The sequence below is a fragment of the Lepidochelys kempii genome, chromosome 16 (assembly GCF_965140265.1).
Source record: "Lepidochelys kempii isolate rLepKem1 chromosome 16, rLepKem1.hap2, whole genome shotgun sequence".
NCBI lineage: Eukaryota > Metazoa > Chordata > Testudines > Cheloniidae > Lepidochelys > Lepidochelys kempii.
The window spans coordinates 3,695,687-3,720,399 of record NC_133271.1 but is presented as its reverse complement, the minus strand read 5'-3'; the positions used below and the strand labels follow the sequence as shown (position 1 = coordinate 3,720,399).

Sequence of the window (24,713 nt, the reverse complement as noted above, 5' to 3'; positions counted from 1 at the left end):
GCTGGCAGGAGCCGGCGGATGGAACCCCAAACTGGCAGCGAGCTGAGTGGCAACGGGCTGAGCCGCTCAGCCCACTGCCGGTCTGGGGTCCTGGCTGCCGGCCCCACTCAGTCCACTGCCGGTCTTGGGTTCTGGCTGCTGGCCCCTTGCCAGCCGGGGTCCCGGCCGCAGGCCCCGCTCAGCCGACTGCTGGCCTAGGTGAACGGAACCCAGGTTGGCAGTGGGCTGAGTGGACCGGCGGCGTAAGGTCAGCGTTTTAATTTAATTTTAAATGAAGCTTCTTAAACATTTTGAAAACCTTGTTTACTTTACATACGACAATAATGTAGAGACTTATAGAGAGAGACTTTCTAATATGTTAAAATGCATTACTGGCGTGCAAAACCTTAAATTAAAGTGAATAAATGAAGACTCGGCACACCACTTCTGAAAGGTGGCCGACCCCTGGGTTATCGCAATCACTGCTTCGTACAATGATCACACTAGCATGAGAGCAAATCAGTGTTGCACTATCACAGCTCTCAGACGCTATAGCAGGGTCTTAAAGGACTGGTAAGAAATGGGTGGAAGTGACAGAATAGCACGTGTGCTGCAAGTAGATGCCACCGGTGCAGGAACTGAAGTGCGGAGATGATGGAATGGAAGCTGAAGCCTGCTTTACCTCACACCCTCCTGCTGGGGTCTCTTCCTGCTCTTGGGATGTGTGCAGGATTACGCTAAAATGCTGTTGTGTTCTTGCTCCTCCCGTTTTGCCTTGTCCACTGAGCACTCTGGGGCAGGGACCTCACTTCTGACAAGTCCAGGTCCAAGGACACATTCAATTTCCTCAGCATGGAAGTCACTGCTGAGTGTGACCCACGCTCCCCGAGGCAGTTGCACCCATTCACTCCAGGCTGCCTCTGATCCAATGGCCTGAGCTCTAGCTTAGGACTTTTGCCGGGATTCCTGGGTGATCAAGCAGGGACTCGGTGTGAAAGGCTTCTTCTAGAATTCACCTTAGTCATTCTGGAAAGCTAGGGCCCATGTCCTGGAGCTTTGGGTTACACCTGCACCACTGGGTTTCCCCAGGGGAATATTAGGCTGGCAGAAGTGGCCAGACAAAGTCCTGGGAAGCAAATGATGCAGTACATCCGGGATAGACACCTCCCAGGTACCAGCCACATGCTCTGCGGTTTTTGCATTATCTGGAGGGGCAGAGAATGCGTCCACTCACCACTGGCCTCCTTGCAGAGGCTGCTTTCAAATACGCTGATCAATGCAAACTCGGCATCTGGTGAGGTGGACCCACCACTTCCAGTCACCAGGGCCCCTGAAGTGCCATCCATTGGGAACAGCTTTCAGAGACTCCTGCCCTGGCCTGCCTGAGCTCAGAGCATTAATGAAACATGCAACTGGAGTTTGTGTGGGGGGCAAGGCCTGCTCTCACCACACACACAAGGAAACCACTGCATTGCTGCTAGGGCAGCAGCAAAAATAGTTTCCCCTTTGCATAGATTCACATGCACACGAGCCACTGGGCAGGGAGCTGCCATTCTAGGACAAACAGGGACATCTGTTCTTACCAGATTCCTGGAGATGGCAGCTCTGCGCACACACTCCCCGGTCTCTATGTCCCACTTGCACATGGTGTTGTCCCTTGAACCTGTGCACAGCTGTAAAGAGTCTACAACCACAATGACTTTATGTAAGAGAGGGCAGGGAAACCAGCATTACTGCAACTGCCAGCAGTAGGAGACAGCTGGGCCTCACCTGGGCTCACCGCCAGTCCAGTTACAACCAAGTCATGTCCTGGGAAGTGCTGGCTTGGCCCCGAGTTCCTGTGTAGCTCCCACATCATGACTGTCTTGTCACGGGAGGCGCTGAAAAAACTGTTGGATTCAAAGACACAGGCCACCTGCACAGAACAGAATGAGAGATACAAGATCCATTTGCCAGCTCAACCCAACGGCAAGGCAAGAAAAGCCCAGCAAGTCTGCAATCGTTTCAGAGCTCAGAGCTGCAGCCATGTGGCCCAGGAAACACACAGCTCCAAAAGGGGGATATTTTGATTTACAAATTCCATTTTGTACTCACATGAAGACGACTCCAGGCCGTGCAATTCAGGGCGATTACTGCATCTCAGTGAATTTATGTCGCTGGCTGCAGACCCTTATCGCTCCCCTCAAGAGTTAAACGACCCCAGAAACACACTCCCTCAACTTATATGGAAGAACTGTGGACAAACGTTAACTAGTAGATCCAGTGATCCAGGTCACAGTCACAGGCAGAGGAGAGCAAGCAAAGGAAGAGATTTAGAATATATCCAGGGCCTCGTGCTCTCAACGATTCCAAGGACCCTATTCCCACCACTGACCCGAGAGACACAATCCACACGCAGGTCTACACTTCAGATGCTGCACTGGTGCAGCTGCCGGCTGTAGTGCTTCAGTGAAGATGCTCCTATGCCAGCGAGAGAGCTTCTCCCATTGGCGTTGTCAGTGGGTCTCAGCCTGTGGTCTGCAGACCCCTAGGGGTCAGCAGACTTTGTCTAAGATTACCAAAGGGGTTCGCACCTTCATGTGAAAATTTGTAGGGGTCCCCACATTAAAAAAAGGTTGAGAACCACTGGTGTAATTAATCCACCACCCACCGACACAGTTCTGTGTACACGGGGGGTTACGTCGGTACATCTGTGTTGCTCAGGAGGGTGGATTTTTAACACCCCGAGCCACGCATTTATACCACTGTAGGTCTGTACTGTAGACCAGGCCTAAGCTTTCATTAACAAAACTAAATCACTCTCCAACCCTTTGGGGTGTGAAAGGAACTTCCCAGGTATGAACCAGGCACAAGCTGAGGCAGCTCTGTTCTCCTGACTCTTCAGAAGCCGGAACCAAGCGCTCAGAGAGGTGCGAACAGTTCCTCCCTGGGAAGCAAGAGCTCTGAAACCTAATGATGGCCATTTAAATGTCAATAACCACTTTGCTGCTGATCATTTTAGCAGAAACCTGCAGAGCTGTGCCTAGCCACCTTTAGTGGATGCAGAGGTGTAGTAGGGAGGCAGGAAGCTGTCACAGGCCGGTAGGGCAGGGAGAAGGAAACAAGGTCCTCGAGCTGCTTCCCCTCCATCCCCAAAAGTCAATGATTGCTGCCATACTCACCTAGGGAGAGGAGGAGGGGAAGCTTACAAGAAGTGGAAATTTGGACAGATGACTAGGGAGGAGTATAAAAATATTGCTTGAGCATGCAGGGGTGTAATCAGGATGGCCAAGGCACAATTGGAGTTGCAGCTAGCAAGGGATGTGAAGGGTAACCAGAAGGGTATCTACAGGTATGTTAGCAACAAGAAGGTGATCAGGGAAAGTGTGGGACCCTTACTGAATAGCAGAGGAAACAAAGTGACAGAGGATGTGGAAAAAGCTGAAGTACTCAATGCTTTTTTTGCCTCGGTCTTCACAGACAAGGTCAGGTCCCACATTGCTGCACTGGGCAACACAGTATGGGGAGGAGGTGAGCAGCCCTCAGTGGTGAAAGAACAGGTTAAGGACTATTTAGAAAAGCTGGACATGCACAAGTCGATGTGTCCAGATCTAATGCATCCAAGGATGCTGAGGGAGTTGGCTGATGTGATTGCAGAGCCATTGGCCATTATCTTTGAAAATTCATGGTGATCGGGGGAGGTCCTGGATGATCGGGAAAAGGCAAATATAGTGCCCATATTTTCGAAAGAGAACCCAGGGAACTACAGACCAGTCAGCCTCACTTCAGTCCCCGGCAAAATCACGGAGCAGGTCCTCAAGGAATCGATTCTGAAGCACTTAGAGGCGAGGAAGGTGATCAGGAACAGTCAACATGGATTCACCAAGGGCAAGTCATGCCTGACCAACCTGATTGCCTTCTATGATGAGATAACTGGCTCTGTGGATATGGGGAAAGCGGAGGATGTGATATATCTTGACCTTAGCAAAGCTTTTGACACAGTCTCCCACAGTATTCTTACCAGCAAGTTAAAAAAGTATGGATTGGATGAATGTACTATAAGGTGGATAGAAAGCTGGCTAGATTGTCAGGCTCAATGGATAGTGATCAATGGCTTGATGTCTAGTTGGCAGTCGGTATCAAGTGGAGTGTCCCAGGGGTCGGTCCTTGGACCGGTTTTGTTCAACATCTTTATTAATGATCTGAATGATGGGATGAATCACCCTCAGCAAGTTTGCAAATGATACTAAGCTGGGAGAAGAGGTAGATATGCTGGAGGGTAGGGATAGGGTCCAGAGTGACCTAGACAAATTGGAGGATTGGGCCAAAAGAAATCTGATGAGGTTCAACAAGGACAAATGCAGAGTCCAGCACTTAGGAAGGTAGAATCCCATGCACCGCTACAGGCTGGGGACCGACTGGCTAAGCAGCAGTTCTGCAGAAAAGGATCTGGGGATTACAGTGGACGAGAAGCTGAATATGGGTCAGCAGTATGCCTCATTGCCAAGAAGGCCAACGGCATATTGGGCTGTATTAGTAGGAGCATTGCCAGCAGATCGAGGGAAGTGATTATTCCCCTCTATTCGACACTGGTGAGGCCACACTGAGAGTATTGTGTCCAGTTTTGGTCCCCCCACTACAGAAGGGATGTGGACAAAATGGAGAGAGTCCAGTGGAGGGCAACAAAAATGATTAGCGGGCTGGGCCACATGACTTACGAGAGGCTGAGGGAACTGGGATTGTTTAGTCTGCAGAAGAGAAGAGTGAGGGGGGATTTGATAGCTGCTTTCAACTACCTGAAGGGGGGTTCCAAAGAGGATGGAACTCGGCTGTTCTCAGTGGTGGCAGATGACAGAACGAGGAGTAATGGTCTCAAGTTGCAGTGGGGGAGGTTTAGGTTGGATATTAGGAAACACTATTTCACTAGGAGGGTGGTGAAACACTGGAATGGGTTACCTAGGGAGGTGGTGGAATCTCCTTCTTTAGAGGTTTTTAAGGTCAGGCTTGACAAAGCCCTGGCTGGGATGATTTAGTTGGGGATTGGTCCTGCTTTGAGCAGGGGGTTGGACTAGATGACCTCCTGAGGTCTCTTCCAACCCTGATATTCTATGATTCTATGCAGTCCCTCCCCAGTGCCAAAGCCTCCAATGAACTCAGGTGGCAAATGCCCAAACTGCCTCCCAGCCCAACTGTCCCCAGCTCCGCTGCATGGATACGGGGTTCACACACCATGAGCGGGAGCGGCATGCAGTCCTGCTTCCTCTGCAACTACTTCAGTCCCCAGGCAGCGCCAGTATAGCATGCCACAGCACACAAGACCCTGGAGGGCAGAGGAAATCAAGACCTCCTGCAATGGAGATGAAACCAAATTATCGTCACACAAGGAAAACGGCTCTGGCTGGCCTGTTCACTTCACATTCAACCCACTTGCCTCCTAGGGCACTCTGGGATTTAGCAATGCCATCCCTCAAGGCCTTGTCACAGGAGTTAGGCCCAGCTTGCCACAGAACGGACAGGGCACAGGACACTTGAAATACTCTACAGCAGCGTTTCTCAAACTGGGGTCCACAAGGGTACTCCAGGGGGTCCGCAGGCCCCACTGATCAACTCCACCCCCTCCCTCCCAGTACCTCCTGCATACAGGTGGCACTGGGAGGGAGGGGGAGGAGTGGGGACGGGGCACGCTTCGGGGAGGGGGTGGAAAGAAGTGTGGAAGAGGAGGGGCAGGGTTGGAGTGGAGATGAGGCTGAGTGGAGATGGGGCTGAGTGGAGATGAGGCTGAGTGGAGATGAGGCTGAGTGGAGATGGGGCTGAGTGGGGGGTTTGGGAGTCTCTGAAAAATTTTAAATCAAAATTTGGGTCCTCGGGTTGCTAAAGTTTGAGAACCACTGTTCTACAGAAATGCCAATGGATTAGGAAGGAGCTGCAGTTTGCAAGAGAGCGTCTTTGGTTTAGTTCCTTACACGCTGAGGGGACTGTCCAGAGTACTCTGCCTCGCCCTGTTCGAAGCCGAGAGCACATTATTAACCCCCGTTTGCGAAGGGGGATGTTGAAGCACATGGAGGGGAAATGACTGAACCAGCCACACCCAGCAAGGTCAGCAGCAGAGCCAGGAATAGAATTTGAGTCTCCTGAGTGCCAGCGTCTTCTCCCATTCACTATTTCCCCCTGACAATCAACAGGGGCTCTTGAAAATAAGGGATTACTAGCAGAGGCTAGAGCCAGGCATGACCTAACATAGTTGCACAGTTTGGCTATGTACCTGCAACACCCCATCTATTTCAGCCCTTCATGTCTTGTGAGCTGTGCAAAGTGCACAGTGGCTTTGTGATGTACACAACTGGGGACCAGGAGGAGGTCACCAAACATCTGTGCTTGTAGCCAGAGCTAGCATTTAAACTTTAGATTACAGAGGTGGTGGGGGGTGGATGGGCAGGCAGAATTAACCTGCTTTCCCAAAAGTGAGTGTGCAGATGAAAAGACAGTTACCTTTTCCGTAACTGGTGTTCTTCGAGATGTGCTGCTCATATCTATTCCACAATAGGTGTGCGTGCTCACCACATGCACTGGTGCCGGAAGTTTTTCCCCTAGCAGTACCCATAGGGGGGGAGCGCCCCCCACGACCCCTGGAGTGGCGCCTGCCTGGGGCGGTATAAGGGGAGCTGTGCGCTCCCCCCACCCTCAGTTCCTTCTTGCCAGACAATTCTGACAGAGGGGAAGGAGGACGGGATGCGGAATAGACATGAGCAACACATCTTGAAGAACATCAGTTACGGGAAAGGTAACTGTCTTTTCTTCTTCGAGTGATTGCTCATGTGTATTCCAAGTAGGTGATTCCAAGCTATATCTGTTGGAGGTAGGTAGGAGTTCACAAGCCCTGCAGAACCCAGCGTCATCCCTGGGTTAGGGGACAATCACATAGTGCGAGGTGAACGTGTGAACCGAAGACCACGTGTCGGCCCTACAAATGTCCTGGATGGGGACGTGGGCCACGAAGGCAGCTGATGAGGCCTGCGCCCAAGTCGAGTGTGCCCTCACAATGGGTGGTGGGGGGACACTCACCAGCTCAAAACAGGAACGGATGCACAAAGTGATACAACTGGAAAGCTGCTGAGTAGAAATTGGCTGGCCCCTTGCGCGCTCAGCTGAGGCGATGAACAGTTGCGAGGACTTTCTGAACAGCTTCGTCCGCTCGAGGTAGAAAGCCAGAGCCCGCCGCACATCGAGCGTGTGGAGACAGCGTTCCTCACTAGTCGCGTGAGGCTTGGGGCAGAGGACCAGTAGAAAAATGTCCTGACCCATGTGGTAGGCGGAGACCACCTTTGGGAGGAACATGGGGTATGGGCGGAGCTGTGCCTTGTCTTTATGGAAGACCGTGTATGGCGGCTCGGAGGTCAGGGTCCTGCCAGCAGATCGAGGGACGTGATCGTTCCCCTCTATTCGACATTGGTGAGGCCTCATCTGGAGTATTATGTCCAGTTTTGGGCCCCACACTACAAGAAGGATGTGGAAAAATTGGAAAGAGTCCAGTGGAGGGCAACAAAAATGATTAGGGGTCTGGAACACATGACTCATGAGGAGAGGCTGAGGGAACTGGGATTGTTTAGTCTGCGGAAGAGAAGAATGAGCGGGGATTTGATAGCTGCTTTCAACTACCTGACAGGGGGTTCCAAAGAGGATGGATCTAGACTGTTCTCAGTGGTAGCTGATGACAGAACAAGGAGTAATGGTCTCAAGTTGCAGTGGGGAGGTTTCGGTTGGATATTAGGAAAAACTTTTTCACTAAGAGGGTGGTGAAACACTGGAATGCGTTACCTAGGGAGGTGGTGGAATCTCCTTCCTTAGAAGTTTTTAAGGTCAGGCTTGACAAAGCCCTGGCTGGGATGATTTAGTTGGGGATTGGTCCTGCTTTGAGCGGGGTGTTGGACTGGATGACCTCCTGAGGTCCCTTCCAACCCTGATATTCTATGATTCTGTGACTCGCCTGGCCGACGTGATTGCAACCAGGAAGACCACCTTCCACGAGAGGTGAGAGCAGGAGCACGTGGCCAGTGGTTCAAACGGGGGCCCCATGAGACAAGCCAACACCAGGTTTAGGTCTCACTGCGGGACCATGGGTCTAGAATACGGAAAAAGACGGTCAAAACCCTTAAGGAACTGGCCAGTCATAGCATGGGAAAATACCGTGTGCCCTTGCACCGGCAGATGGAAGGCCGACATGGCTGCCAGGTGCACCTTGACTGATGAACGCACCAGGCCCTGTGTCCTCAGGTCGAGAAAGTAATCAAGAATAAGCTGGATTGGGGCAGTCACCGGAGAGACACCCTGGTCCGCCGCCCACCTAGAAAACTGGGACCACTTCGCCAAATAAGTGCGGCGAGTGGAGGGCCGACTACTTTCGAGGAGGTCACGCTGAACTTGCTCGGAGCACGTCCTTTCCTCTCCACCTAACCAATGAGCAGCCACGCTGCGAGGTGAAGAGCTGCCAGGTTGAGGTGGAGGAGGCAGCCCCGGTCCTGAGAGAGCAGGTGTCAAGGTTCCTTCCCCACTCTGAACTCTAGGGTACAGATGTAGGGACCTGCATGAAAACCCCCTAAGATTATTTTTACCAGCTTATGTTAAACTTCCCCAAGGTACAAACTATTTTACCTTTTGCCCTTGGACTTTATTGCTGCCACCACCAAGCGTCTAACAAATATATAACAGGGAAAGAGCCCACTTGGAAACATCTTTCCCCCCAAAATCCTCCCCAAACCCTACAGTCCCTTTCCTGGGGAAGGCTTCATAAAAATCCTCTCCAATTTGCATAGGTGAACAAAGACCCAAACCCTTGGATCTTAAGAACAATGAAAAAGCAATCAGGTTCTTAAAAGAAGAATTTTAATTGAAGAAAAAAATTAAAAGAATCAGCTCTGTAAAATCAGGATGGTAAATACCTTACAGGGTAATCAGATTCAAAACATAGAGAATCCCTCTAGGCAAAAGCTTAAGTTACAAAAAGACACAAAAACAGGAATATACATTCCATTCAGCACAGCTTATTTTATCAGCCATTTAAACAAAACAGAATCTAACGCATACCAAGCTAGATTACTTACTAAGTTCTAAGACTCCATTCCTTTTCTGTTCCCGGCAAAAGCAACACACAGACAGAGAGAGCCTTTGTTTCTCCCCCCCTCCAGCTTTGAAAGTATCTTGTTTCCTCATTGGTCATTTTGGTCCAGCGAGGTTATCCTAGCTTCTTAACCCTTTACAGGTGAAAGGGTTTTTCCTCTGGCCAGGAGGGATTTTTAAAGGTGTTTACCCTTCCCTTTATATTTATGACAACAGGTCTGGGTGGAGTGGCAACAGCCACGGCAGAGCTACTGCCAGGCCCGTGAGGGTCCCGTACCAATTCTACCTGGGCCACGCTGGGGCAATCAGGAGGACCTGGGCCTGTCCGTCTTTATCTTCTCCAGGACCCTGCTGATTAGAGGGAACTCAGAAAAGGTGTAGAGAAGCCGGCCAGACCAGGACAGGAGAAAGGCATCGGAGATAGCGCCCCTCCTCAGGCCCCCCTGGAGCAGAACCGGGGACATTGCTGTTTCTGCCGAGTCGTGAACAGGTCCACCTGGAGAATTCCCCACCTTCGGAAGAGCCAGTGGGCCACTTCCGGGTGGAAGAACCACTCGCATTGCTAGGAAAAGTCCCTGCTCAAGCGATCCGCCCTCTCGTTCCGGGCGCCTGGTAGGTTGAAGGTCTTCAAGTGGATGTTCGTGGGCTACACAGAAGTCCCACAGCCTGAGGGCTTCACGGCAGAGGGCAGAGGATCAGGCCCCACCTTGCCTGTTAATGTAGAACATTGAGGCCATGTTGTCCGTGAGGACCCTGACTACCTTGCCCTCCAGGTGTGAGTGGAAGGCCATACATGCCAGTTGCACTGCCCTGAGCTCCTTGATGTTTATATGTAAGGTCAGGTCTTGAACCGACCACAGGCCTTGGGTCTGAAAGTTCCCCACATGCGCCCCCCAACCCAGGTCTGATGCATCGGACACCAGCTCCAACGACGGGGCTCTGTCCCTGAATGGGACCCCTTGGAGCATGTTGTTTGGGGCAGACCATCACTGTAGGGAGGTGATCACAGAGTCCGGCACAGGGAGGACCTTGTCCATCCTGTCCATGGCCTGGGAGAACTTCGAGGCCAACCAGAGCTGGAGGGATCTCATCCTGAGTCTGGCGTAATGGACCACGTACGTGCATGCCGACATGTGACCCAAGAGTTGTAGGCAAACCCTGGCTGTTGTCACCGGGAACCTTGTGACCAAGTCGATGAGACTTTTCATGGTCTTGAATCTGTCTGGAGGAAGAGGGGCCCTGGCCGACACTGGGTCCAGGAGCGCCCCGATAAACTCTAAGCATTGGACCGGGACTAACGTGGACTTGGTGTTGTTTACCAACAGGCCCACAGCAGTGCACATGGACAGGAGGAGCGCCACGTGATCCCCCACCTGCAACCGAGAGGTGCCCTTGACAAACCAATCGTCCAGATAGGGAAATATCTGGACCCACCGCCATCTGAGATAGGCCGCTACCACTGACATGCATTTTGTAAACACCCTGGGGGCAGTGGACAGACCAAACGGGAGGACTGTGAATTGGTAATGACTCTGTCCCACCACGAAACGGAGGAAGCGCCTGTGCCCCTCGAATATGTGGATGTGGAAGTACGCGTCCTGTAGATCGAGGACAGTGTACCAGACCCCGAGATCCAGGGAGGGGATGATGGACACCAGGGAGACCATGCAGAACTTGAGCTTCACCATGTACTGGTTCAGACCTTGGAGGTCCAGGATGGGCCTGAGGCCCCCTTTGGCCTTTGGGATAAGGAAATAATTTGACCATGAACTCCTCAGGCACTGCCTCCTAGACCTAGGAGACACCCCACCTCCTGCTCGAGCAGAGCTTCATGCGAGGGGTCTCCCAAGGACAGGGAATGGTTGGGCGGGGAGGAAGTAAACTGCAGGGTGTAACCCTGGGAGATGGTGTTGAGGACCCATCGGTCCGAGGTTAGTCGCGACCATTCCAGGAGGAAAAACTTCCCTTCTCCAACCGGTTGTGTGCTTATCAGGGGTGGATCCCTGATGAGGACTGGTGGGGTGCCCCTGAGCGTCCCGTCAAAAACGCCTTTTCCCCACCTTCTTGCCCTTGGAGGACCCAGGCTGGGGGCAGGCCAAGACTGCCTCTGAGGGCGTCTCTTATAGTCTCACTGATTCTTATGGGAGGTCTTGTACGTCGGGAGGACAGCCTGGGTGGGAGCCTGCTTCCGTTTGAACTTAGGTTTTGCCGGAACCGAGACATAGAGGCACAGAGTCTGGAGGGTCCTGCGGGAGTCTTTCATGCCATGCTGTCTTGTATCTGTTTCCTCTGCAAACAAAGCTTTCCTGTCAAATGGGAGATCCTGCATGGAAGACTGTGCCTCGCTGGACAGCCCAGAGAGCAGGAGCCATGACGCCTGTCTCATGGACACCGTGGAGGCCACTGATCGTGCGGCCGTGTCCGCAGCATCCGAGACTGCCTGCAGGAACGCCCTAGCAGCCGCTGCCCCTTCCTCCACTAGTGCCTTGAACTCCTTCCTATCACGCTCCTGGAGGGAGTCCTCAAACTTGGGCAGGGAGCCTCACAGATTGAATCTGTACCGGCCCAGGAGAGCCTGATGGTTTGCCACTCATAACCGGAAGCTCGAAGATGAATACACTTTCCTTCCAAAAAGAGTCCAGTCTCCGAGAGTCTTTGTTCTTTGGGGTCGGGGCTGGCTGACCCTGCCGTTCCCTGTGGTTGACTGACTCGACCACCAAGGAGTTGGGCGCCAGCTGGGTATACAAGTACTCATGTCCCTTAGCGGGTACAAAGTACTTGTGTTCTGCCTTTTTAGAGATGGGGACCAATGAGGCTGGTGTTTGCCACAGGGCATTTGAAATCTTTGCCACCCCCTCAGGGAGAGGCAAGGCCACCCTGCAGTGCAGGGTGCAGAAGGGGATAACACGTTAACCAGGCAGTCTGAGGGCTCCTCCATCTCTTCTGCCTGGAGGTGGAGGCTTGCTGCCACCCTCTCTAAGAGTTCTTGGTGGGCCCTGAAGTCCACCTGCGGGACGGAGGGGGGCAGGGCTGCAATTGCCTCCTCCAGGCTGGGCAAAGAGGCTGGTGTGGTGCTCTGGGTGTCGGCGAGCACCATCTAGTTGGACTTCAGGCACAGTGCCGAGGACACACTTCCCACTGCCTCCTTTCTTGGGGGTCTGGAGAGGGAGGCCGATGGTGCCTCCAAAGCTCTGGCCACCGAGTGAGCACCCACCGGGGGCTGCGCCAGAGACCACGGTGCCCACTGGTACCATTGGGCCGGCCACGATGCTCGGTGCCACGGCACTTGCTGTTCGGGTTGGCTGGCCTGGGCCATCGAAGGACGGCTATGAATGGAGACCGGGCTGGTGTAAGATCTGCTGTTGTCTTTGGACTGGGAGGAGTGGCAGTGCCGGGATATACGACGGCCATGGGACCGTGATCTCGATGTGGAGGACCGGTACCGGCGGTAACAGCTGCTCCGAGAACGGCCTCGACGGGCAGACCCGCGACGGTGAAATGCCGGCGATCGACACCCGGGGCTGCGATGTCCTGGTGGAGCCTTAGAGTGGGAGTCTGAGCGGGAACGGCATCGACAACTGTGCCATGATCGACTGCGGTACCCTCTCTGAGACGAGGACCGATGGCGACGCCCGCTGCAGTCCCACTGATATTTGCTCCTTGAGGAAGAGTGGTGCCGCGAGTCCCAGATGGACGGAACCCAGGCAGACAGTCTGGTCGGCGTCAAGGGCGATCCACCTGGACTCTGCCCCAAGCAATCGCTGGGCGGTGATCGGCGCTGGGAACGTTCCCGAGACCGGTACCGGGCCAGAGGCGACTGCAGAAATCCCAGCGGCGGCTTGCCTCTGGAGTGTGGGGCCGACATTGGTGTGCTCCGAGCAACAGCATGGACATAACGTCCCAGGCTGCCTGGAGGGCTTCAGGAGTGGATGGCATCCGGACATCCGGAGAGGCCTGTTCTGAATGGGCCAGGCTACTCCGCTCAATGTGAGTTGGAGGCCTGGGGCCCGGTGGGGATTGAGGACTGCCTGACATGGGCCTAGCCTCTGTCCCAGACTTCCCTCGGTGCCGCTGCGAAGAGGTTGTATTCCTGGCCCTCTTGGCGTGCCCTGTGGACTGGGAGCGGTGCTGACGAGTCGATGGCACCAGAAGGTTGCTGCGTACCGGTGCTGCGGTGCCGGGTACCGGTTCGGAGCGGCGTGCCAGGGTCAGGGTCAGGGCCGACTCCATCAGGATGGCCTGGAGCCTAATGTCCCTTTCTCTTTTGGTCCAAGGCTTAAACGACTTGCAAATCTTGCACCTTTCGCTGATATGGGTTTCTCTCAAGCAGCACAAACAATCTGCGTGCAGGTCACTTCTTGGCATAGAACACCTACAAGAGCCACACGACTTAAACCCTGAGATGCGGGGCATACAGCTATTGCTAACCGACTAACTAAACTAACTAAAGAGCTAACTAACTACAGGTACTAACACTGAACGAACGAACAGTTCTGGGGATGAGCTACAGCCAAGCTGGAGCAGAGCAGTTCTGATGCACCTCCCCTGGCGGCAAGAAGGAACTGAGGGGGCGGGGGGCGCGCAGCTCCCCTTATACAGCGCCAGGCAGGTGCCACTCTAGGGGTCGCAGGGGGCGCTCCACCCTATGGGTACTGCTAGGGGAAAAACTTGCGGCCCTGGAGCACGCACACCTATTGCGGAATACACATGAGCAATCACTCGAAGAACTGAGCTCTCCAGATCCAGATCCAGTAAAGGGATTGTGTAAGCCAGGGGGCCAGTTTAGTCTCCATGGAGTAAACTGCTGCCACGATACCCCTGCAGCAATCACTTCAATTTAATGTTTTCTATATCTGCTGTTACTTCCTGTGACCTTAGTGGTTAGTTACTATTCAGGCTCCTAAAGGTTGTTTCTGCTAGGGGGAGAAACAGATGATCGAATCAGGCATTTCTTGATGCAATCATATTTATTTACAAGAATGTACAAAGGTTGTTTCTCTGAACACAGTAGGAATCATACAGCAGGAGACAGTTTATTTGTCCACAGCTCCAAGCCTCCTTCCAGGCAACACTGTACCCCAAAACTCACTCCCCTAGCTCAGGGTCCTGCTACAAGTACTTCTATGGCTGTCTCTGGGGCTTGCTTGCTGCTTCTCTGACAGCTTTTGTGGTGTTTCTGCTGCTTTTCTCCATATGCGCATAGCTTCCTCAAACAGTACACAGCCGCCCATGTCTCCATCCAACCCTGAGTCAAACCATGTTACCCACACGTAGCTCAGACTCCTGAGCAGCCTTGCACACGGCCTGTGTTTTGGGCAGCAGCTCCTATTGTTTCAACCATCTATTCCATAAAGGAGCTTAAATGTTTTGTACATTTATTCTGAGTGAAGGGCGATGGTTATGCCCCCCACTTTCAAAAAGGTTTCACGCAGCATAACAATATATCACACACAAATCTACACTAAAAGAACATATTCAGGTTGTGAGGCAAGCACTCAAAAGTTCGCAAATGCCACAATTAAGGTTGCTCATGCAACCTTAATTCAGCTCCATTGTGCATATCCATTATGATCATCTTTAATTACATGAGCTCACATGCTGGTTTTTGCCTCACTCAGAGCAGGGTGCTCACTTAATGAACAGCTAGTCAAGGTTTTGTTTTCTCCTCCTTGTTCAATGGGTGGCCACACCCTGCACTGACGACAGAATTATTATTTTCTCAAGGGCTTTCTGATGGAGCTCATCGCTATAGTATCTGAGTGATTCACCAACATTCATCTTCACAACACCCCCATAAGAAGAGGGGATGGGATTATCCCCATTTGACAGATGGGCCGCTGAGGCAGAGAATGATTAAGGACAAAACTTCCCACTGATATGAGGCGCCAAATTTGAGACACTAAGGACCTGATTTGCAGAGTCCTTAGCATTTTATAACACTTTTTATGTTTACACCACAGCTCGCAGTGACTTCAGTCCCAGCTGTGAATGCTCCACATTTCTGCAAATCAGATCCCAGGGCGCCCAGAGAATAAGAAAACCCCACAGGGTCCCAGTTCCAATCTCCGTGTCCAGCCAATCCCAGCTCCCCCCTTCCCCTAGCTCCTTGTCTAACCTCAGTGTTCTCCTCCTCCCACACCAGCCGGCTCCCAGTCCCCCCCACCTGTTCCCCTCCCCAGCTCCCAGTCTCCTCCCCTCCAGCTTTCAGTATACTCGCTTTCCTTCCCCCCACCAATTCCCAATCCCAGCTTCCTTGTTCCACTCTACTTCGTTCCCTCTCCCCCACCAGTCTGGCTCTTATCCCCTCTGCATCTGAGGCAGGCGGCTTCCTCCTCTACACTGCCTGGGTGCTGGCAAGGGGGTCCTGAGAGTACAGGAGAGACTGGCTCCCTGCTCTCAGTTCCAGTGCCTAGGCCTTGGCCTATCTAGGAGGCGCAATTACAGGGAATGTCCAGCTTTGCCCCCTAGCCCTGGGTTAAGGCTGCTCAGTCACTCTGTGGGGATGGTGCATGCGCAGCCCGGTGACACAGAGGGGCAGGAATATGCTCAAGGAGGATGGTATCTTTGGAGATTTAAGTGGCTAAACTCTAGGAAACTTTGAACATGAGCAAACTGAGATTTTTTCCAAAGGCTTATTACTAGGCCAGATGAGGGCAGATTTTCACAGGAACACCAAAACACTCATCCCTGACACAAAGGCCATCCTCTGCCAAATTTTACATTCCTGCTCCAATGCATAGGTGCGCTAGAGCCTCTCAATGAAATAGTCACCAACATTTCAACATTTTGCAAAACAATGTATTTGCCCCAGCCTCATTCACAGAAATGGCTGACCCATTTTGGCTGAAACTTTGCAAAACAAGTTTGCCTGGGGCCAGTATGGAAAATTTCAACCAAAATGGTTAAAGTTTGGCAAAGTTATAAGCAATGGAAAAATTATCTTATGAAGCAAAGTCTTAGGCAACCTTAATAATAGGTGGTGCTACCAGTCCTGCCTCACTTTATAACAAAGGGGGGGAGGGTGCGTGCATGTGTGTGCACATTCACATGCAATTTGCTACGAAGAAAGCCTAACTGGCTTCACAAATAGGATACCAGGTCTCCGATCAAAGCCCTCTGGTGGCTGTGAGTAGCTATTAGTCTGTACCCATAATCTAGTAGCATAAGACTTGAAGACAAACTGATATCATCCCTGAAATAAAAACCTGACCCAGCAATTCATCCTGCTGTCATGGTCTCTTGATGTGGAGGCATGAATACATATTAAAGCTGCATAGAGCCAGTGCTGTTTGGATGTTGTCACTTTGCATATTCATCTCTAGGGAGCAGAAACTCACTCTTCCTAGTCATGAAAAATCAACTCATATTATGCAGCAACAGGCATCCCTTCCTTGCTGACCAAGCAAAGTCACACCAGCTCTGGATGATGACCAATCACTGTCCCTTGTTATGTCTGCCTTTGACGGAAGTCAGTGATCCACATAAGACTCACCCTGCACTTTTGTCAAGTCTGATATTTACCTTAGTCACTTCACGTTGATGTCCCACGAACCTCTTCAGCACTGCTCCCGATCTCCAGTTATCCACGACTACAGTCTGAAGAGAGAAACATCTATGTGAATTCAGCCAGCACATCTGTGCGTGAGGACTGACATTACACAGACTTGTCTGCAAGGTGACAGAGTCTATGATTTTTACATATTTTTTTTCCAGACAAATAGCTTTTCCTGCTATAAAGGGGAGGGCACAGCAAGGGTGTGTACTGGGTGAAGAGCATCAGGAAAAAATAGTCCTCATTGTGTGAAAACCTACATGTCTATTGAAATAAAAGAAACATTTTCTAGATCAAAAAGCCATCCACACCCCATTTCTATCAGGTTGGACAATACAAACTATGTCAATAAAGGGAGCATAATTTGGACTCAGCAACAGGGAATAAAAACATTGCTTTGTAATATGTGCAGCCTGGGTATGAAAACATGTAGCACACGGGCCGCCACCACACAGTCCATGCCTAAGTAGTCAGCTGATCTTGTCCTGAGCACCAGCAGCACATTTAGACCCCCCCTTTCAGAAGCTCTTCCCTTGTAATATAAAAGAATGCATCACAGGTTGGCTGATGTGAAGGCCAGAAGGGAGAACTGTCTCACCTAGTCTGACCCCCTGTACATCACAATCCAGAGACTTCCACCCAGTTACTCCTGTGGTGGGCCCAACATCCCTTTGCTTGTTACAGTCTCTCTGGGCTGAGTAGCTTAGGTGCTGTTTGGAACACAGGACAGGGGCTTGCTCTTAAATGTATGGACCAAAATGTTCATAGAATCATAGAATATCAGGGTTGGAAGGGACCCCAGAAGGTCATCTAGTCCAACCCCCTGCTCGAAGCAGGACCAATTCCCAGTTAAATCATCCCAGCCAGGGCTTTGTCAAGCCTGACCTTAAAATCCTCTAAGGAAGGAGATTCTACCACCTCCCTAGGTAACGCATTCCAGTGTTTCACCACCCTCTTAGTGAAAAAGTTTTTCCTAATATCCAATCTAAACCTCCCCCACTGCAACTTGAGACCATTACTCCTCGTTCTGTCATCTGCTACCATTGAGAACAGTCTAGAGCCATCCTCTTTGGAACCCCCTTTCAGGTAGTTGAAAGCAGCTATCAAATCCCCCCTCATTCTTCTCTTCTGCAGGCTAAACAATCCCAGCTCCCTCAGCCTCTCCTCATAACTCATGTGTTCTAGACCCCTAATCATTTTTGTTGCCCTTCGCTGGACTCTCTCCAATTTATCCACATCCTTCTTGAAGTGTGGGGCCCAAAACTGGACACAGTACTCCAGATGAGGCCTCACCAATGTCGAATAGAGGGGAACGATCACGTCCCTCGATCTGCTCGCTATGCCCCTACTTATACATCCCAAAATGCCATTGGCCTTCTTGGCAACAAGGGCACACTGCTGACTCATATCCAGCTTCTCGTCCACTGTCACCCCTAGGTCCTTTTCCGCAGAACTGCTGTCTAGCCATTTGGTCCCTAGTCTGTAGCGGTGCATTGGATTCTTCCGTCCTAAGTGCAGGACCCTGCACTTATCCTTATTGAACCTCATCAGATTTCTTTTGGCCCAATCCTCCAATTTGTCTAGGTCCTTCTGTATCCTATCTCTCCCCTCCAGCGTATCTACCACTCCTCCCAGTTTAGTATCATCCGCAAATTTGCTGAGAGTGCAATCCACACCATCCTCCAGATCATTTATGAAGATATTGAACAAAACCGGCCCCAGGACTGACCCTTGGGGCACTCCACTTGATACCGGCTGCCAACTAGACATGGAGCCATTGATCACTACCCGTTGAGCCTGACAATCTAGCCAGCTTTCTACCCACCTTATAGTGCATTCATCCAGCCCATACTTCCTTAACTTGCTGACAAGAATACTGTGGGAGACCGTGTCAAAAGCTTTGCTAAAGTCAAGAAACAATACATCCACTGCTTTCCCTTCATCCACAGAACCAGTAATCTCATCATAAAAGGCGATTAGATTAGTCAGGCATGACCTTCCCTTGGTGAATCCATGCTGGCTGTTCCTGATCACTTTCCTCTCATGCAAGTGCATCAGGATTGATTCTTTGAATCTGTGAATTCTTTTGAGTCTGTGTTCAAATGCAGATGCCTGGAATTAGAGTCCGGGGTGACATGCTGGCCACACTGAAGTCAGTGGGTGATTTGCTGGGGCCAAGATTTCAAGTGGAGCCTGTGGAGCCTAAATTTGGATTTAGGAGTCTAACTTCATGAACACAGGTTTGAAGATGTATGCCCTGATTTTTAAAAGAAACAAAACACGTTCCAAACACATAAATACTTAATAAACTGCCCAGATTCAAAACCATCAGCTTAGTGTCTGTCTTCATGTAGGGCATGAAGGAGTGTTATCAGGAGGGCCAAATCGCACCTGGAGCTGCAGCTAGCCAGAGATGTCAAGAGTAACAAGAAGGGTTTCTTCAGGTATGTTGGCAACAAGAAGAAAGCCAAGGAATGTGTGGGCCCCTTACTGAATGAGGGAGGCAACCTAGTGACAGAGGATGTGGAAAAAGCTAATGTACTCAATGCTTTTTTGCCTCTGTTTTCACTAACAAGGTCAGCTCCCAGACTGCTGCGCTGAGCATCACAAAATGGGGAAGAGATGGCCAGCCCTCTGTGGAGATAGAGGTGGTTAGGGACTATTTAGAAAAGCTGGACGTGCACAAGTCCATGGGGCCGGACGAGTTGCATCCGAGAGTGCTGAAGGAATTGGCGGCTGTGATTGCAGAGCCATTGGCCATTATCTTTGAAAACTCGTGGCGAACCGGGGAAGTCCCGGATGACTGGAAAAAGGCTAATGTAGTGCCAATCTTTAAAAAAGGGAAGAAGGAGGATCCTGGGAACTACAGGCCAGTCAGCCTCACTTCAGTCCCTGGAAAAATCATGGAGCAGGTCCTCAAAGAATCAATCCTGAAGCACTTGCATGAGAGGAAAGTGATCAGGAACAGCCAGCATGGATTCACCAAGGGAAGGTCATGCCTGACTAATCTAATTGCCTTTTATGATGAGATTACTGGTTCTGTGGATGAAGGGAAAGCAGTGGATGTATTGTTTCTTGACTTTAGCAAAGCTTTTGACACGGTCTCCCACAGTATTCTTGTCAGCAAGTTAAGGAAGTATGGGCTGGATGAATGCACTACAAGGTGGGTAGAAAGCTGGCTAGATTGTCGGGCTCAACGGGTAGTGATCAATGGCTCCATATCTAGTTGGCAGCCGGTATCAAGTGGAGTACCCCAAGGGTCGGTCCTGGGGCCAATTTTGTTCAATATCTTCATAAATGATCTGGAGGATGGTGTGGATTGCACTCTCAGCAAATTTGCGGATGATACTAAACTGGGAGGAGTGGTAGATACGCTGGAGGGGAGGGATAGAATACAGAAAGACCTAGACAAATTGGAGGATTGGGCCAAAAGAAATCTGATGAGGTTCAATAAGGATAAGTGCAGGGTCCTGCACTTAGGACGGAAGAACCCAATGCACAGCTACAGACTAGGGACCGAATGGCTAGGCAGCAGTTCTGCGGAAAAGGACCTAGGGGTGACAGTGGACGAGAAGCTGGATATGAGTCAGCAGTGTGCCCTTGTTGCCAAGAAGGCCAATGGCATTTTGGGATGTATAAGTAGGGGCATAGCGAGCAGATCGAGGGACGTGATCGTTCCCCTCTATTCGACATTGGTGAGGCCTCATCTGGAGTACTGTGTCCAGTTTTGGGCCCCACACTTCAAGAAGGATGTGGATAAATTGGAGAGAGTCCAGCGAAGGGCAACAAAAATGATTAGGGGACTGGAACACATGAGTTATGAGGAGAGGCTGAGGGAGCTGGGATTGTTTAGCCTGCAGAAGAGAAGAATGAGGGGGGATTTGATAGCTGCTTTCAACTACCTGAAAGGGGGTTCCAAAGAGGATGGCTCTAGACTGTTCTCAAGGGTAGCAGATGACAGAACGAAGAGTAATGGTCTCAAGTTGCAGTGGGGGAGGTTTAGATTGGATATTAGGAAAAACTTTTTCACTAAGAGGGTGGTGAAACACTGGAATGCGTTACCTAGGGAGGTGGTAGAATCTCCTTCCTTAGAGGTTTTTAAGGTCAGGCTTGACAAAGCCCTGGCTGGGATGATTTAACTGGGAATTGGTCCTGCTTTGAGCAGGGGGTTGGACTAGATGACCTTCTGGGGTCCCTTCCAACCCTGATATTCTATGATTCTATGATTCTCCCCAGGGCCACGGCTCTTGAAAATGAGCATGGCTACCCTCACCTGTAATATGAGGCACTTGGGTACCATAGTGATGGGCATGAGCTAAATAGATGGATATGTCAGCAATGTGCTGCTATTGCAAAAAATAGCAAATGCAATTTTAGGGTACATTAACAGAGGTACGAGGAGTCCAGTGGCACCTTAAAGACTAACAAATGTATTTGGGCATAAGCTTCTTTTCTGAAGAAGTGGGTTTTTTACCCACGAAAGCTTATGCCCAAATACATTTATTAGTCTTTAAGGTGCCACCAGACTTCTCATTGTTTTTGTGGATACAGACTAACACGGCTACCCCTCTGATACTTAACAGAGGTACGACATGCAAGTCACGGGAGGTGATAGTACCAAGCTGCTCAGCACTAGTTAGGCTTCAACTGGAGGACTGTGTCCAGTTTTGATCACCAATGGATAGAAAGGATGTAGAGAAACTGGAAAGGATCCAGAGGTGAGCAACAAAGATGATCAGAGGAATGGAATGCAAGCCATATGAGCAAAGGCTGGGTATGGGTAGTTTGGAAAAGAGGAGATTGAGGGGAGAGATGAGAGCGGTCTTCAAATACTTGAAAGGCTGCCATAAAAAGGAGAGAGAAAAATGATTCTCTTTTGCCAAGAGAGCAGGACAAGAGTCATTGGGTTCAAACTTCAAACAAACGGATTTAGAATCTCAGGAAAAACTTCCTACCTGTCAGAACAGTACGACAATGGCACAGACTGCCTAGGGAGGTTGTGGAAGCTCCTTCACTGGAGGTTTTCAAAAGGAGGCTGGATAGCCACCTGTCTTGGATGGTTTAGATACAACAAATCCTGCGTCTTAGAAGGGGCTTAGACTAGATGACCACTGCAGCCCCTTCTAACCCTGTGGTTCTATGATGCCCTGTGAATTGGAGGATTGCACAGCTGTGTTGTGTGGCATCCCATGTGCCCTGTCAAAGGGGCAGTGATTTAAAAATAAACTTTATTTGGAACACTATTGCCACATCTTAATGTCCTCCTGACTTCACAGCCTCGCTCAGTCTCTGCTCTGGCAGTGATCCCCCTCTGCCAGCAAAGCCTGCATGCTCTGTGCCATCAGCCCAGCCTCCTCTAACTGCGTTAGCATCACAAGAGAGACACAGTGCTTATGGCTGGGAAGGTATATTTATTCTAGAACCCCTCTTCAGAAGTGGGCTGGGTAATCTGTTGCCCACAAAGGTGAATTTCATGGAGCCACAATGGTTGGTTTTGAGTTCCTCACTCTGAAATAAAGGGATGGTTGATGGTTTGAAACGCTTCAGAGCAAAGGAATTGCCCCACAAGAGCTGTTTGTCTACAGGTGCCAGCAATGGCTCATGGCCACTGTGTCCCTGCCCATCACCAGTACCTGGCACTGGGAGGAGCACTTCTTCCCCACCCTAGCTAATGGGCAGTCGGTGGCTTGGAGTACTGACAGCCTTTGCATTTTTATTTTAGCCAAGTGTTGGTCTGATGCCTGTGAACACATAAACCCCGTTGTTTGAATCTCGCCACGTCATTTGCCCTTATCTCTATGGCAGAGAGTTCCAGACACACTTGATTTCCTTGTGAATTTTGACCCACCCTACCTTGTCATTTCCTCCCGACACACAGAGATCCGATGTTAGAGCAGCCACAGAAGTGACGGCGTCAGTGTGAGCAGGGATGTATTGCTGAACAGCCTGGGCAGGACTGTCGTCTTCTACATAATCATCAGGCCTGCCAAAGAGGGAAAGACACACAGCAGCAGGAACTTCAATACACATTACAGAGAAGTCATTGTATGCCATAGATCACCCATCCCACGTCTCAAACCACATGGCATTGGCTCCAATTAAACTGAATGTAAGGATAGCAGCGCCTTGGTTTAGGAAGAAACGCTGAATGCTGAGATGCTGGAGAAAGGCAAGCCAACACGCAAGCTCTGAGCAATGCAGAGATCAGCTCTCCGGGGACATAAATGTATTTCCTAGATGTGACATAACAGGTCTCTTCCACCTCTAATTCCTAAACCTGCAGAACAGTTACTCACCTCCACTATGGTGCATGGGACTGACTTTAACAGAACTTCACCAGTCTCCCGGCTACAGCTGGCAGATGATGGTCTGACTCAGCCACTATTCTAACAGTTCAGACATTTTCTGCTCTCTCAAATGTCCCTCACAATAACATTCCTGTTCTCCTTTCTGCTGCTCTGTGCCCTTGGCTTATCTCCAGTACTTATGGGCCAGTACTCCCATCTCCCTACTCATGGAGAAAGGGAGATTTTAACCCTTTCTTTGCAGGGGGAGCCACGCATGTCACTTGCTCAGGATATTCAGGGTGTCTCTCTCACTCTCAGAGACTAGATTGCTCACCATTTCTCCCATGCTTGCCGTAGCATATCCCCACCCCTCCAGCAGGAGTGCCCCTCTCCCTCCCACACGAATAGCTTGCAGCACATAAATCCGGCTCAGGAACTGCTCCCAGCACAGGCTGTCAGCACCACCACGTGGTTCATTATGAGAGCAAGACAAAGCTGAATGTGTTGCTGTTAGGATACTCTCAAACCAGAGATCCCCTTTTTTCGGCCAGATACGTTGATACATCTCCCAGACCATTCAGTCTGAGGAAAGCTTTCCATTTCCATGTGTGGCTGGGGGAGGGAGGTGGGGAACTGCATCAGAAACTCTCTCTGATCTCTTCCATGGTGGCACCAGCCCCTCTCTTGGATTAATACTGGATTAATACCTGGCTAATACCTATGAAAAGAAAAGAACGTGTGTGACAGTGCAGCTATTCGCATCCCAGCTGTACTGGTAGACACTATGCTGCAGGGCTAAGGACAATTGTTTGCTAGACGGCCCAGGGTGCAGGACTAGCAGAGCAATATCTCCTTTGTCAAGAGGAGCCATTTTCCACCCAAGATAGTACACCCAGGTCCTTTGCACCCCTGCCTAGGAACAGCCCAGGTGGATGCCAGTGACACTCTCTGGAGAGAGAGGATGGATTAGTTTGAGTGTGCTGCCAACACACTCCATTCACTAAAGCAACTTCTTATGTTCAGGGCTACAAGCAAATACTGAATGGGGGTGGAATTGCCATTTTAGCCACACAGTCATTGCAGTGCTGGGATCTAGGCCACTGCTTTTGAATATATGTGGAGGCAGAGACAGGTATTTTAGACCATTGAGAAATTAAGCAACCTTTAGAATCAAAAGACAAAAGGAAAAGTTACAGTTCATAAAACCCAGATGATTACATGTGATCACTAACCTCCCAGCCATAATCGGTGGGGTTTAGTAACTTTACATGAAGCTGGCATTCCCAGGAGATTGTTTACCTGTATTTGGAGGTGCTGCAGTTGATTTTACTCTGCAGTTTCCCCATGATATTGCACATGAGCCAAGGTGAGCAGCTCTGTAATCCAGCATGTAGTGCTCAGCTTCGAAACCTCAGCATCTCAGGCAATCTCTGGGAGCTGGGGGATTAGGAGAGGACACGTTATGGGGAATTTATAAATCAGTTCTGATCTTTACATCCATTGGATCCAATGCCGAGAATGCAGCACTTTCACTACAGTCCCAGTCATTAGCTTCCCTGCATTTCCCTTACTCCTCTTCCCGCCCCCATACCCATCACTCCAGATAGTATATGCTTGTTGCTTCTCTCTGCGCAGTGCCAGTTGGGAGGTGTGGCCAGCGGATGCTGCTTTATGGGCAACTCAATCAGCATCTTATTAGCAAACACCCCAGGTGAGAATGGCCCGTAGCACTATCTGAAAGGAGAGTTTCAGAGTAACAGCCGCGTTAGTCTGTATTCGCAAAAAGAAAAGGAGTACTTGTG

The 24,713-nt window shown here is 50.6% G+C and overlaps 1 protein-coding gene across 9 annotated transcripts in view; it reads right to left on the bottom strand.

Moving 5' to 3' along the window:
- WDR31 (WD repeat domain 31) overlaps nt 1–24,713 on the bottom strand; it is a 57,032-nt gene that overhangs the window by 26,434 nt on the left and 5,885 nt on the right. For all 9 annotated transcript variants that reach the window (XM_073314392.1, XM_073314391.1, XM_073314389.1 and 6 more), the window contains exons 2-6: nt 24,211–24,348; nt 22,478–22,607; nt 16,594–16,668; nt 1,750–1,894; nt 1,563–1,663 (exon numbers count right to left, since the gene is read on the bottom strand). In XM_073314392.1, coding sequence (XP_073170493.1) covers nt 1,563–1,663; nt 1,750–1,894; nt 16,594–16,668; nt 22,478–22,607; nt 24,211–24,269 — 510 coding nt within the window. In that variant the 5' untranslated portion in view covers nt 24,270–24,348. The remainder of the gene's footprint in view (nt 1–1,562; nt 1,664–1,749; nt 1,895–16,593; nt 16,669–22,477; nt 22,608–24,210; nt 24,349–24,713) is intronic.